This window comes from Juglans regia, chromosome 16, assembly GCF_001411555.2.
Source record: "Juglans regia cultivar Chandler chromosome 16, Walnut 2.0, whole genome shotgun sequence".
Classification (NCBI taxonomy): domain Eukaryota; kingdom Viridiplantae; phylum Streptophyta; class Magnoliopsida; order Fagales; family Juglandaceae; genus Juglans; species Juglans regia.
The window spans coordinates 1,569,843-1,582,641 of NC_049916.1; the positions used below are offsets into that span (position 1 = coordinate 1,569,843).

Below are 12,799 nucleotides of genomic sequence, written 5' to 3' on the forward strand. Positions count from 1 at the left end.
ATGGTTTAGATCCTCGTAGCCCCCTTCCCGACAACAATCACATCTTGATACCAAAGGAATTCCCACTCTTCGGATACTGATCAATTAATGCAAATGAGCTGTCTAGTAATTTTGTGTTGTAAAATGGTTAGGTTCCTTGGTTTGTTGGCGGTTAAGAATAGCTGAGGCAGTACTCCCTCGTCTCAAGCTTCATTTGTTCGATCTTTTTATTTACCAACTTATTTATTGGTATTCATCATAAATATGCAGTTGCTTATTTACCTCCATTTTGTATAGTTTTTGTTCAATACTGGTAGTTCTTTAGTGCATATATTTAATAGTATTTGCAACAAAATAAAGTATTCCTTGGAAAAGCTTATTTGCGTCAAAAACAATCGTTAGAAATTGTTAGTAATGGATCCCATGATTCGTGTAGTGTCCAAATGGGTGCAAAACTTACAACAGAAAATTATAGTTTAACATCAAGAGAACAAATGGACAGCAAAAGAGAGGTAAGGGATTTTCTGATAAAAAAAGTGATTCTGAAAAATGGAACAAAGACAAATTTGAGCAAAAAGATAAAGTGAAGTGCTATGAATGCTTAGGTTATAGTCACATAAGAATTGAGTATCCAAACTTTAAAAGAAACTAAGGAAAAGCTCTTAACGTAACACTTAGTAACTGATCTGATTCTTAAAATTTCAATTCATCATCTGAGGATGAAACTTAATTTATATCCTTTTCTGTTGTTGTTGGTGAATTTTCTGATGTTAATCTAACTAAATCTGAAAGTGATGATGATGATAGTGATTTGGAGGTTGCTCTAGTTGTGGTTGATCATGAGCCAAGTTTACAAGAAGCCTACAATGATCTATGTGATGAGGTGGTCAAGCCGAAAAAACTAAATAAGAAGTTGTACAACAAGCTCACAGCCGTGGAGAATAAAAAGAATAATCTGTCTGAGGCATTAAAAGTTTCTGATATTAAAGTATCAATATCGAACACTCAAAGAGGAGTACTTGAGAATGAATAGAAAAAAGTACAAGCGTGCAAGGAAAAAAATGCAACTCAGAAATTAGATGAGATGTTGAGTTTTCAAAAATCTAGTTGTGATTGCACGAGTTTGGGGTACATGAGTTTCCACGGTATGGAACTTAAAGCCTCATCATCCGCTGCCACTTCATTAAAAGGTATCATTTTTGTTAAAAGAAATCAAGATGAGGAAGCTCCAAAGAAGGCCTTGTCTAAAACTCATATTCCAAGAGCCCGCACACGATAGACCAATGACAAAGAAGCTCAACCAAGGTAAGTTTGAAGGTAAGTTTACTCATACTTGTCATTTTTGTGGTATGCTTGGTCATATAAGACTACACTGTTTTAATTTAAGAAAAGTGCAAGAAAAAGAAAGAAAAAGAAAATATACAAGTAAAGAAAAGAATTTAGAAAATAGGGTTGAAGAGATGAGTCATCAAATAACCTCCATTAGCCTTAAGTTTGGTAAACTAGCAAAATTTTGTCTTCCCAGCAAAGGAAAAAGTGTGCAAAGTGATATGGATAAGTCAAAATATAAAACAAAATGGGTGGTCAAAGAAAATAGTGAGTAGACCTTGCCAAGAAAGAAAGTCATTGGTGTGTGATATCAGGTGAGATGCACCTTATAGTATTACATTAGTATAAGACATGCATTTTTGTTTTGTTTTGTTTTAGGTTTCTGCTTTTCAGTTTAAAATACATTATTTTTTTTTTGGTTTGTTTTACGTTTATTTTTTAAGGAAAGTGCATACTTGGTGTGTCAAGGTTTGAGCACTTGAGCTCTCACATAGTAAATTCTTGAACTTATGTATCTCTCTATTTTTTGCAATCAACTTTGAGCTTACTAACCTTATGGGTCATCTTGACAAAGTTCATTTTCAAGCACTGTGAGATGTTCTCTCAAACGGATGTTCATCTTCTAGGGTTCCAAGCCATTTCAATATAAATACGAATGTTTTCATTCTATTTTTCACTTTTTAAGTTTGAAGTTGCCGAGAACTTGCAGAGAGAGAAAGAGTGGTCCTCTTGTGATATTTCCAAGATTGTATTGGTACTTTGGGAAGAAGATTTTGTAATTAATCTCTTGTACTCTATCTTATTGATAGTGAAGTCATTGAGACCGACCTCGCTAGTGGACGTAGACTCACATTAAGTCGAACTACTTAAATCTTGATGTTTTGTGTATGAATGTTGTTATTTCTTTTGTTTGCTTCTGCTGTTATATTTCAAATTAGCATTTGATAATCAGTTTATCCAAACACTGCTCAGCATGATAAAGGGCGTTAATCCACTTGGTTTGACACCTATCAAATCTGTGGTAGAAAGGTACACGTTGGAACCGGTTTAGTGATGCATGTCAACCTAATGATGTCCCTAAGCTTTAGCCGCCCTCCCTCTTGAGGATGCATCCTACGATAAAGAATGGACTGTAGACACATGTGCTTTGGCCCACATGACAGGTCATGCAGGTATACTCGATAATCATTGTCGCTATTTCGGCAATGATGTCGTTATTATTGATGATGGCAGTACACATGCTATTAAACACATTGGTGACACGTATACTGGTAATGACACCTCTTGAATCAATTTAAAAAATGTCCTCTTAGTTCCTAATTTAGCCAAAAATTTGTTATCTATTGGACAACTTACTTCTGATGATCCCTAACTGTGAATTTTATGGTGTTGATTTTGTTGTTTAGGAATTGAAGACCAATCGTGCCCTACTGATCGGGTGACGGAAGGGTAACCTCTATAACTTGTCCCCATCTTATGATGCTCACTTCTACACCTGGTTCCGGTAGGTTTCTGAAGAAGTGTGGCATTAACGATCGGGATGCCCCAAGTCCTACGCTCTTCAAGTCATCGAGTCTAAAGGATTTATTCAAACTTAGAAAACGAGTTTTTTTTACCATCTTCTAGTGTTACTTCTTACCGTTTTTAATAAAATTCATTGTGAATCTTTATGTGGACTTGCCCTTGTTTTTCCTATTGAAAATTTTTATTATTATGCATGCTTAGTTGACGCTCACTCTACATACATGTGGCCTATTCCCTTGCAAAAAATATATATATATATGATTTTTAATTATTTCTCTTATTTGAAAAATATGTTGAACGTCAATTTAATAAAAAAATTTCATTCTGATAGAGGAGGTGAATTTTCTAACCCTCAATTTATGTGACATCTCCAAAGTCAAAGTATTCTTCATAGTTTCTCTTGCCCTTATATTCCTGAACGAAATGGGGTTATTGAGCATCGTCATCACACCATCCATGAACTTTGAATGACTATGCTCTTCCATAATATAAGGTAGTTAGTCCAATCTCATTTGAGAAACTATCATCTATATCGCATATATATATATATATATATATATATTCAGTCATTTACTCTCATGTCAATTAGAATTTTGACAGCATTTCTCCATAATTCTCTAAGTATACTAGTCGCAAAAAGTGTTGGCACTTATCGACGGGCAAGACACTTACGGACCATACAGTCAAAGAATGAAAAGAAATACTGACCCAAAATTCCAAAACTAACATGAGAGTTCATGCTGAATATATCTGCCATATAGATTATAGAATCCCAAGCTGTCCACTTTGGATGATTCAAGAGTTGTATCCAAACATTCTTCTTGAATAATAGGGCAAAACTCTCGAACAAGACTAAGATTAAATTGGATAGAAACTCAATCATGCAAACAAACCTAGAAGACAAGAATATTCATAACATTGATATGATAACATTATACTCTATATAATATATCACATAAATCATATCAAGATTTATAAAATGATTTATATTGCAATAAGCATATATCAATATTTATGGAAGAGAAACTTACAATAATTTAAAAAATGCTTTGCAAATATATTGCCAAAGATCAAAAGAACACAACGGTTGGCTAGAGTCTCATACTGATCACGTGTTGTAAAACTTAAGAGAAATAGAAAGAGAATGGAAAGATTGCAGCGTAAGAGTAGCTCTTCAGGAACTTAATATCATTTACTTTGAATTTTTTGTGTCATACAAATGATCCTCAATACACCATTTTATAGGGATAAGGGAATAATAAATATGAAAGAATGTTACATGAATTAATGAGATATATTCATAAATTTAGTAATCTCAAGAGTTGATACATAAATGTGATAGAATTCTAAAATGTGGAATCTAATTATAAATGTTAGCATAGATGAAAAAGAGTTATAGAGCACATGAATGTGATGGTTGGATCTTGATGGTGCGATATGTTAGTTTTGGTAGTTTTAATTGTTGGTTCAAAGTACAAAATTCCTGATGGTCTAAGGGTGCAAGTTATATTTATCATTTCGAGAAATGGTATACTCTTATTCTATTTTTTATACGATGTTTTGATTCCTTTGCAACCTAATTAGAATTAAGTACAACGTCAATGAATAGAACCAAATAAATTAAAGCAGCCGCATCTCAAATGTACAAATCATGATCAGGTCGGGCGACTCATAAGGGCTATAACAACCAATGTAATCCAAAAGGCTCAACAATTAATGAATTTTATTTTTGTAAGCTACTTATAAAGAGAAAAACAAACAAATAAATAAAAATATAGACCAAAAGTCATCAACCGCCCGATAAGTATAACAACCATCTCCCCATCGAGAGATGGTTGTAACACATTTGTCTGATAAGTATAATGCATATCACTATGCACTACACAAAGTCTACAAAAAATATGTTTTGCATGAGGACACCCTACGTGGTCGGACATCCACGATGAAAAAACCTGTTTGGCAGCTGCTTTGTGAAAGGTGGGCAAGCGGAACATTCAAAGTATATTGCCACGAAAATTCATTACTTGAAATGCTTTTTTTTCAACTGTTTTTTTTTTTTTTTGGTTTGTGTTAGATATTGATATATATATATATATATATATATAGCTTTTGCTGCCTTTTTAAATTCCCCACATACGAATTTTTGAATGGGAGTTGGTTTCTTGAAACAAAATTGCAGAAGTCGCGAAAAAACACTTCGAATAGGCAAAAACAGAAGGTCAAACATACCCGTGGGGGGAAATCCTTTGCAAGGATTTTGGAAGAGAAAGTTTGTGTCTTATCTTTTGATGTATAAGTAATAAAATTGTGCTGCATTTTAACTTAAGTTCTGATTATGTGTGGCAGTGGGAAATGACTCCAAATATGATTGTTTTCTTTAAAGAAACACATTAGTCAGCACGGACAGGCAAATTCATCAATGCCACAAGCACACAATTACTTTTGTGACCACTTAGAGGAGTAAGACCATGCTGTACGAAACAAGGATGGGGCTTGATTTTGGCATAGGATAAGTTAGGTCGAAGGTAGTGGATCTCACCTTAATTGTTTTAGACTTAGTATTGTTTGGATGCTTAAGATATTATCCAAGTATCTCAAATTTTGTAAATAACAATGAAATAATTTGAGTGAAAATGTTTTATTGGATTCTGAGAAAGCATGGAGAAAAAGTAGAAAAAATGTTTTTTAATATAAGTATTATATTGAAGCTTGTGAAAGTGAATCAATAAAGTTAAAAAATTATTTAAATATATATTTTTTAAATTTTTTAATATATGTAAAAATTGTATTAATTTTTGTGTTTAGATAATGATTAGAAGAAAATGGTGGAAAATCTTAAATTAAAAATGAAAAGTGTTTTATGTTTGAGTGATGTTTTTGAATAAAGTTATGAAGAATCTTGGAAATTTTGAAAAGCGACTTTACCATTTATATATCTAGCTAGTCTCACATATTTACATGAACGTAACGATACCTGTAAAAAAAAAGGTATACTAATTTAGATCTATTTTATCCTAAAAAAAGAAATGTTAGATTTAGAAAAAGATATCATAAAAATAAAGTTTAAAAACTGATGTAAATAGATGTAATATATTAAATCTATTTTATAATAAAAAAAGATTTTACAATATGATGTATTGAAGTATATCAGTCTGTGACTTTACTTGAATGAGATCTTTTGTGAAAGATGAGAAGTGCAAGCTAGTTTCACAAAAATAAAATTGGTAAAATTTAATTATTTAATTTATATTTTAAATCCAAGCACAGCTTGGAGACAAAACCTAGAATATTACAAATTAATGGTGAGAACTTGCTTGCAGGTTGCTTAAGGATATTGATGATAAATGCATACTCAAGCTAGGTACAAACTGATGGATATAATTTGGCATCAATAATAAATGCTAGGTAGTACTCTGATTAGTAGAGATGAGGATACAGAGTCTCCTCTCTGTTTTTCCCGCGAAAGCAGAGGTGGTGCATTTTTCTCGAACCTTCGGGGAGGACGAGTGGTTGAGACTCTGTGGAAAGGTGGACAGAGGATGGAGGAGATGGAGGATCTAGAGGTGTTGTGTGTGAACCTATGTCTAACAGAAGAAGAGAAAGTGGGGATCGAACTTGGGAGTGAATCTGAGGATGCAGTGAGGGAGAAAGGCGATAGAACTTTAATTAGGAAGGTGTATGGAAAGGGTGATCGGGAAGGAGGTGCTGGCATCGACATTGGGCAAAATCTGGAGAATAAGCTACCCTGCAACTTTTCAGGAGGTGAGAGTAAACACATTCATCATCACTTTTAGGACCCACGCCGATAAGTTGAAGGTGATGGATGGGCGTCCATGGCTATTTGATAGCCCTATGTTCATCCTCCAGGTGTTTGATGGTTTCTCGCAACCACAGCACTGGAAATTTAGTAGAGATATACAATAAAAGTTGCCAGTGATGGATATCTACCTTTTTTTTTGATCCTATAGCAATCGGTCAATATCTGTATTTGGAAAAAACTCCGTCCCGAATGAACAGTTTTATCAATAATAAATGCTGGTTAGTACCATATACAATAAAAGTTGCCAGTGATGGATATCTACATGTTTTATTGATCCTATAGCCACTGATCAATATCTGTATTTGAAATATGAAGCAAAAATAATTAATGCAATTTCTTTTTCTTTGAATTGCATGGACAGCCAGAAAACTTGTAGATTATTCAGGTGCTTAATTCACACATACACACACATGACATATAGATCGCAAACCGATTCATCGACCATTCATCAATTTTCTGCAATTCGTAGGGTCACGCGTTACTACGTGGGCATGCAGTGAATAGGAAGTGTGGGGACCATTTCTGTCCCTTTCAAAACTAAGATTAGATTTGTGTGGCTTGACTTGGATTGTGAATTAATTGGAAATATTCTTGGCATGCAGAGAGGATAATCTTCTAAATTTATTTATATATCTTCATTTGTTGGTTGAGAATGTCGAAATAAAGATATTACTAGGTATCATCAAACCAGCAATTCTCCAATCCTTTAAAAAAAGAAAAAAAACAATGGCAATAAATTGGGTTTTAAGTCATAATTTGACCCATGTAAATATTTTACTTAACATGCTCTACTCTACATGATATGAGATTGAAAATATTGGTGGAAAAAATCCATGCCACAAATACAAGTCAACGAGATGAGCGGGAGAATTAGGATATTTTTTATTCCCTCCTAATTATTTTAGGTAATGTTAGATATAGTCTTAAAAGTCTCATACACACTCATTTTGAAAAAAAAAAATTGTCATCCTTCAACCAATATATTTAATTTGTTTTTATCATCATTCAACCTTTTGATTATTTCTTGTAACTTAGGGTGCATAAGAAATTTTGCGACCATTAATTTGGTGCCTTGAACTATCAATTCTTATAGGTCACAACTTGGGGAGAATATTGTGCGATGAAATGCAAATATTCTAATTTAAACTTTGTAATTCTGCAGGTTTTGGTATTGCGAGTAACTTTCGTGGTGCATGAAGAAGTAATTCCTTGGGTTGATCAACTTTTCAGAGCTCAATTATTCATCGGGCCGGGAAAACCGTGTTGTTATAACCAAGATCAAAAATCCCGAACATAGGGAAATTCCTAAATGCAATTGTTCTTTTGCAATATGCGCCAAGAATTTTCCGTATCTACAGATTGTGGAAAAAAGTCAACGAGTCTATCATCCTACCTAAAAGAACTACTACTACTACTACTCATGTTAAAGTGATGAACGCAGAAAGCAGCTACAAGAATATGATGATGATGATCCCACCCAAAGGTTTTGTAGTGATGAAAGCAGCTGGATTCAATCTCTTTCTGTATCTCGTTGCCAGTCATGTACGTATGTTTGTATATTTCATCATTATTATCATCAGTTTCATCGTACAGATCTATATATATATATATATATATATATCAATCTCATCAGGACGAAAACCTATAACTTATAAAGAGAGGGTCAAAGGATATATAGAAATTAGTATATATATAATAAAAAAAATTAAAAGATTATTTAAAAGCGTGCATATATAGGTATATATATAGTCTTGAATGTAAAATAAAAAAATAAATTAGAAATTTATCATGTCAATTGATCTCTATATTCTCTCACTACATCAAGGTTATTAATTATCACATTCATTTTTAATACAGACAAGCGAATAATTTGTAAGAAAATCGTCACTTATTTTTGTTTCGAAAAATTATCTCAACAATATTAAAAACTGAAAAAGTTATTTCCATTGATTTTTATTTTGAAACATAGTCATCTTAACAAGGTTTATAATTTCAAATTCTTGACTAATTTCCATATTGTTCAACTTAAGTTTTTTTTTTTTCCGCTATCAAAAAAAAAAAAAACTTAACTTTTCAAAATAAAACTTAAAGAAAATGACACATGAAAAGTCATATTACAATATTCAAAATTAACTTATAATTTAAACGTAAGTAGTACATAATAAATCAAATTAAAAATTTTGGTTTACATGATGAATCAATGAGCATATATATAATTTATGGATCAGAATAAAACATGATATGGGATTAAAAGAAATCACATTTAATACTCTTTTATTACAATTTTTTTTTTTCGATAGGTTAATAAGATCGAGTCTACAAATTTCTTTGGAGAAAATTATTTTAAGTTTTTTTTTTTTGTTAAAAAATCATAAAATTCTAAAAAGTTGGAAACAAAGAGATAGATCAATTAAGAAGCACGTACTTCTTCGACTACTTCTCTTTAAATTTTCCTCGACCCCCTTAATTCGTCCCAATTTAATGATCTATAATTTTCTAGTGCTTTTACACTATTGATCAGTACTAATAATTAAGAGGTCGATGAAATAATAATATTGGTATCTATCTTTTATCAGGCACTCGGTACTTTTTTGGTACTTCTTCTCCATTGAACGAGAGACCGTTTGCTCGCAGTTGGCCTGTGAGCATGATATTGGATGTAACAAGATTATTTCCTTAAACTGTGGTAGTAGTACTGATGGTTTTGGAAATTACACGTTTCTAAATGATTATTGCTCTAGAGAAAAAAAAACAAATACAACTCCCAGCTTTGATTTTGGAATATTCCAAGAAGCCCGTCAATCTGGTATACTGGACTAGTCCATGGATTTTCCGCAAAAGACCATGTTTTGTTTCTGCTGGGGCCTGCGAAATTTGAGGTTCGTATAGTACTGCATGTTACACTATTTTTTTTTTTTGAGAATTTCATAACTATTATTTTCCATTAGTAACAGTACTACTCGGGTAAAAAAGGTTATTATTAATTTGGATGAAAAAATATGCAAAAAAAAAAAAAAAAAAGACTCGCGTGAAAATCAATTTATTTTCTAGAGATTATTTATTAGATCGCTTTAGATTTTGCTTGTTTAATTATATTTTTGAGCATATTATATATATATATATATATATATATATATATATATCAATAGTTTTGATATTAATATTAGCTACTCACACATGGACGTCCAAATCTTGTAGCTCACTTGGTCAAAACCTTCAAACAAGTCCTGAATACTGTGAAAACTGCTTCACAGTTCTTATTTCGATCTTTGGCTTGCTTCTGTTTTTACACTTCATCAGAAATCTGCAGGTTGGGGTCTTAGGCTCGTTTTGGATTGAGACTTAATCTGATCAATCTGTCTCATCTCATTATTATAATTTTTTTAAATTTTAAAATAATAATAAGATTAAAAAATAATATTCTAATAATATTTTATTCAATTTTTAACTTTCATTTCAATTCATTTCATCTCAACTCACTATTTAAACATATGTTAGAGTAGGATTGAGACGAGAGAATGCAGAGAAGGCATTAACAGAATATGATTCTCATCTTGTATTGATGTGTACTGCTGTGTGTATATATATACACTGTGAAAAGAAATAAAATGAGAATATAATCTGTTACATGTAACCGTAGATAGCAACAACCTAAAGTCCCTACGGGATTTAAAAAGGAATGCAGAATATGCATATCAACTGTTTGAGGTATTGCTCAGCTCACATATAATAACTAAGGTACATCAATGGTATCTATTCTAATAACCTAACCTTATTAATTATTTCCATTATTATATATGTGTGTATATGATGAATATGTTAGAATTTTAATTATCTATTGGCATCAGGCTATCATCAGCTCAAACATTTTTTTGAGACAGTGGTGATTTAACTACTAGCTGATTAATTAGAGGCCGGTCTTTGATGTGAATCCTTACTTCAAATCTCACTCTCATTTAATTGAATAATATTTATCTATATGTTAGCCCTACTTATTAAAGTAGTCTGCTCACATCACATGAAGGTATAAATTAAATGATTAGATTCCCATATATCATCATATCTTCTTAGGTACCTGTTTGGGACAATTAGTGGTTTGACAAAGTACGTGTTGGGCATGCATGATGGTTTCTATATATGATATATATTTTTTAATTTGTTATATAATTTGTTTCTTTGTATATATTTAGGTTGGGGGATTCTCTCCAACCTAATTTCTTTAAGGAAGTTAAGCAACAGTCTCCTCTCTGTTTTCTCTCCCGCGAAAACTGAGGTGGTGAAAAAAGTCAGTAACCGTCAGAGGTGATCTGAGAGGAATGTGGGCTAGAAATGGCAGATTTGGAAAGTGAAGAGATGGAGGGGCTCGAATGGATGTGTGGTAGTCTCCGACTATCGGAGGAAGAGAAGTTAGGTATTGACTTAGATTTGGTATCGGTGGAGGTTGCACGAGAGAAGGGGGAGAGAAGTTTAATTGGGAAGGTTTGTATGGATAGGGTAATTGGATGTGAAGTGATTGCTGCGATTATGACTAAAATCTGGAGAGTAAGTAGTCCTACAAAATTTTTGGGAGTTGGAAAGAATCTGTTTGTGATAACATTCAAGACATATGCCAATAAGATGCGGATCCTAGAGGGAAGGCTATGGCTGTTCGATAGCCATCTTTTTGTCTTAAAAGTGTTTGATGGTTTCTCTCAACCAAATCAGTGGGACTTCTCTACTGAAGTGTTTTGGGTACAAGTTCATGATCTCCCAATGGTCTGCATGACTCATGAGGGAGGAATCCAAATCGGAAGCTCATTGGGGGAGGTTAAGAAGGTGGAGAGTCCAGATGATGGTGTTGGATGGGGACAATTTCTACGGATTAGGGTGGAGATCCAATTACACAAAGCACTTGCTCGGGGGAGAGTAGTCAAGGTGAATGGGAGGCAACTTTGGGCAACATTGAGGTATGAAAAACTGTCTAGCATTTTTTTTTATTGTGGTTGGGTTTTACATAGTGAGGGTGGATGCAAGATGGGAACAGGGAAGAGCGAGGAGAGGGGGGAGGATAGAGCACAATTTAGTTCATGGCTGAGGGTAGAGGTTGTGCAAAAAGGAAAATATAATGGCTATTGGACCAGATGTGGGAGTGGGGGGAAGGAAAAAACAAGGTGGAAAAAAAAAAGAAACAAAAGGGGAGGGGTCTGGGAGTGAGGATACGAATGGTCAAGATTGTCCAACTCGGGTAACAGAGAAGGAGAATATATCAAAAGAGGAAGGGGTAGTGGATCGGGGAGCCAAAATTACTAAGGTTGAAATGAAATGGGGGGAGAAGGAAGATGGGATGGGTGAATTGAGTGAGGGGTCTGGCCTTTTGCTATTGTCTGATAATCAAAAAGGAGGGGGAGCGGCTGAGTTTGTCAACACTAAAGAAAATCAAATGGAGTCTGTTGAGAAGAAAAATAGAAGTTGGAAGCGAAAGGGTAGAGACAAAGGTAAGCTAAATAACCCTTTGATTCTAATGAGTAATAAAAAAAGGGGTGGGAAACAGGAGCAGAATGAAGTAGAGAGGAAGAAGTTGAAGTTATGTGATGAAGAGCACATTGAGTGCAGATTGGCAGAGGCTATTGAGCAACCCTGCCAAGAATTATTAAAATCTTCAGTTGGAACTGCCGAGGGCTTGGGAACCCCCGGACAGTTCAATTTCTTTGCTTAATGGTAAAAGAAAAGAGACCCAAGATTGTCTTTTTTATAGAGATAAGAATGCATATAAAAAGAGCTATTGGTATCAAGAGAAAATTGGGTATGGAAGGTTGTGTGGTTGTTGAACCCAGAGGAATGAGTGGTGGATTAATGGTTCTTTGGAAGTTGGAAGATCAAGTTGAATTGCTTAATTACTCACAATGGCATATTAACTTGTGGGTTAAAGGGGGCAAAGGGGAGAGGGATTGGTTGTTAACTGGTTTTTATGGGAACCCTGATGTTAATAAAAGGGGGAATTCATGGTAACTTCTTAAAGATTTAAAGCCCCAAGATGGGATTGTGTGGTGTGTTCTAGGAGATTTCAATGAAATAATCTCTCAAGATGAAAAGGTGGGAGGGAGGGAAAGAGGTGAGGGGCAAATGTCACTATTTAGAGAGGCTCTAGAGTGCTCTGGGCTATATGAC

At 33.7% G+C, this 12,799-nt stretch overlaps 1 protein-coding gene across 1 annotated transcript; it reads left to right on the forward strand.

The window, feature by feature from the left end:
• The first annotated feature begins 6,141 nt into the window (after nucleotides 1-6,141).
• LOC118344890 lies at nucleotides 6,142-8,016 on the forward strand. Its single transcript, XM_035686810.1, has 2 exons — nucleotides 6,142-6,594; nucleotides 7,815-8,016. The coding sequence occupies exons 1-2, from the start codon at nucleotides 6,231-6,233 to the stop codon at nucleotides 7,847-7,849; spliced, it is 399 nt and encodes a 132-aa protein (XP_035542703.1). The 5' UTR covers nucleotides 6,142-6,230; the 3' UTR covers nucleotides 7,850-8,016.
• The last annotated feature ends 4,783 nt before the right edge of the window (nucleotides 8,017-12,799 follow it).

What these genes read in the sequence shown, in the direction of transcription:
- LOC118344890 (XM_035686810.1), top strand. Translation starts at nt 6,231, where the DNA reads ATGCTAGGTAGTACTCTGATTAGTAGAGATGAGGATACAGAGTCTCCT. An exon ending in ACCCTGCAACTTTTCAGGAG is followed by an intron (nt 6,595 to 7,814) that starts GTGAGAGTAAAC and finishes GTAATTCTGCAG; the next exon opens with GTTTTGGTATTGCGAGTAAC.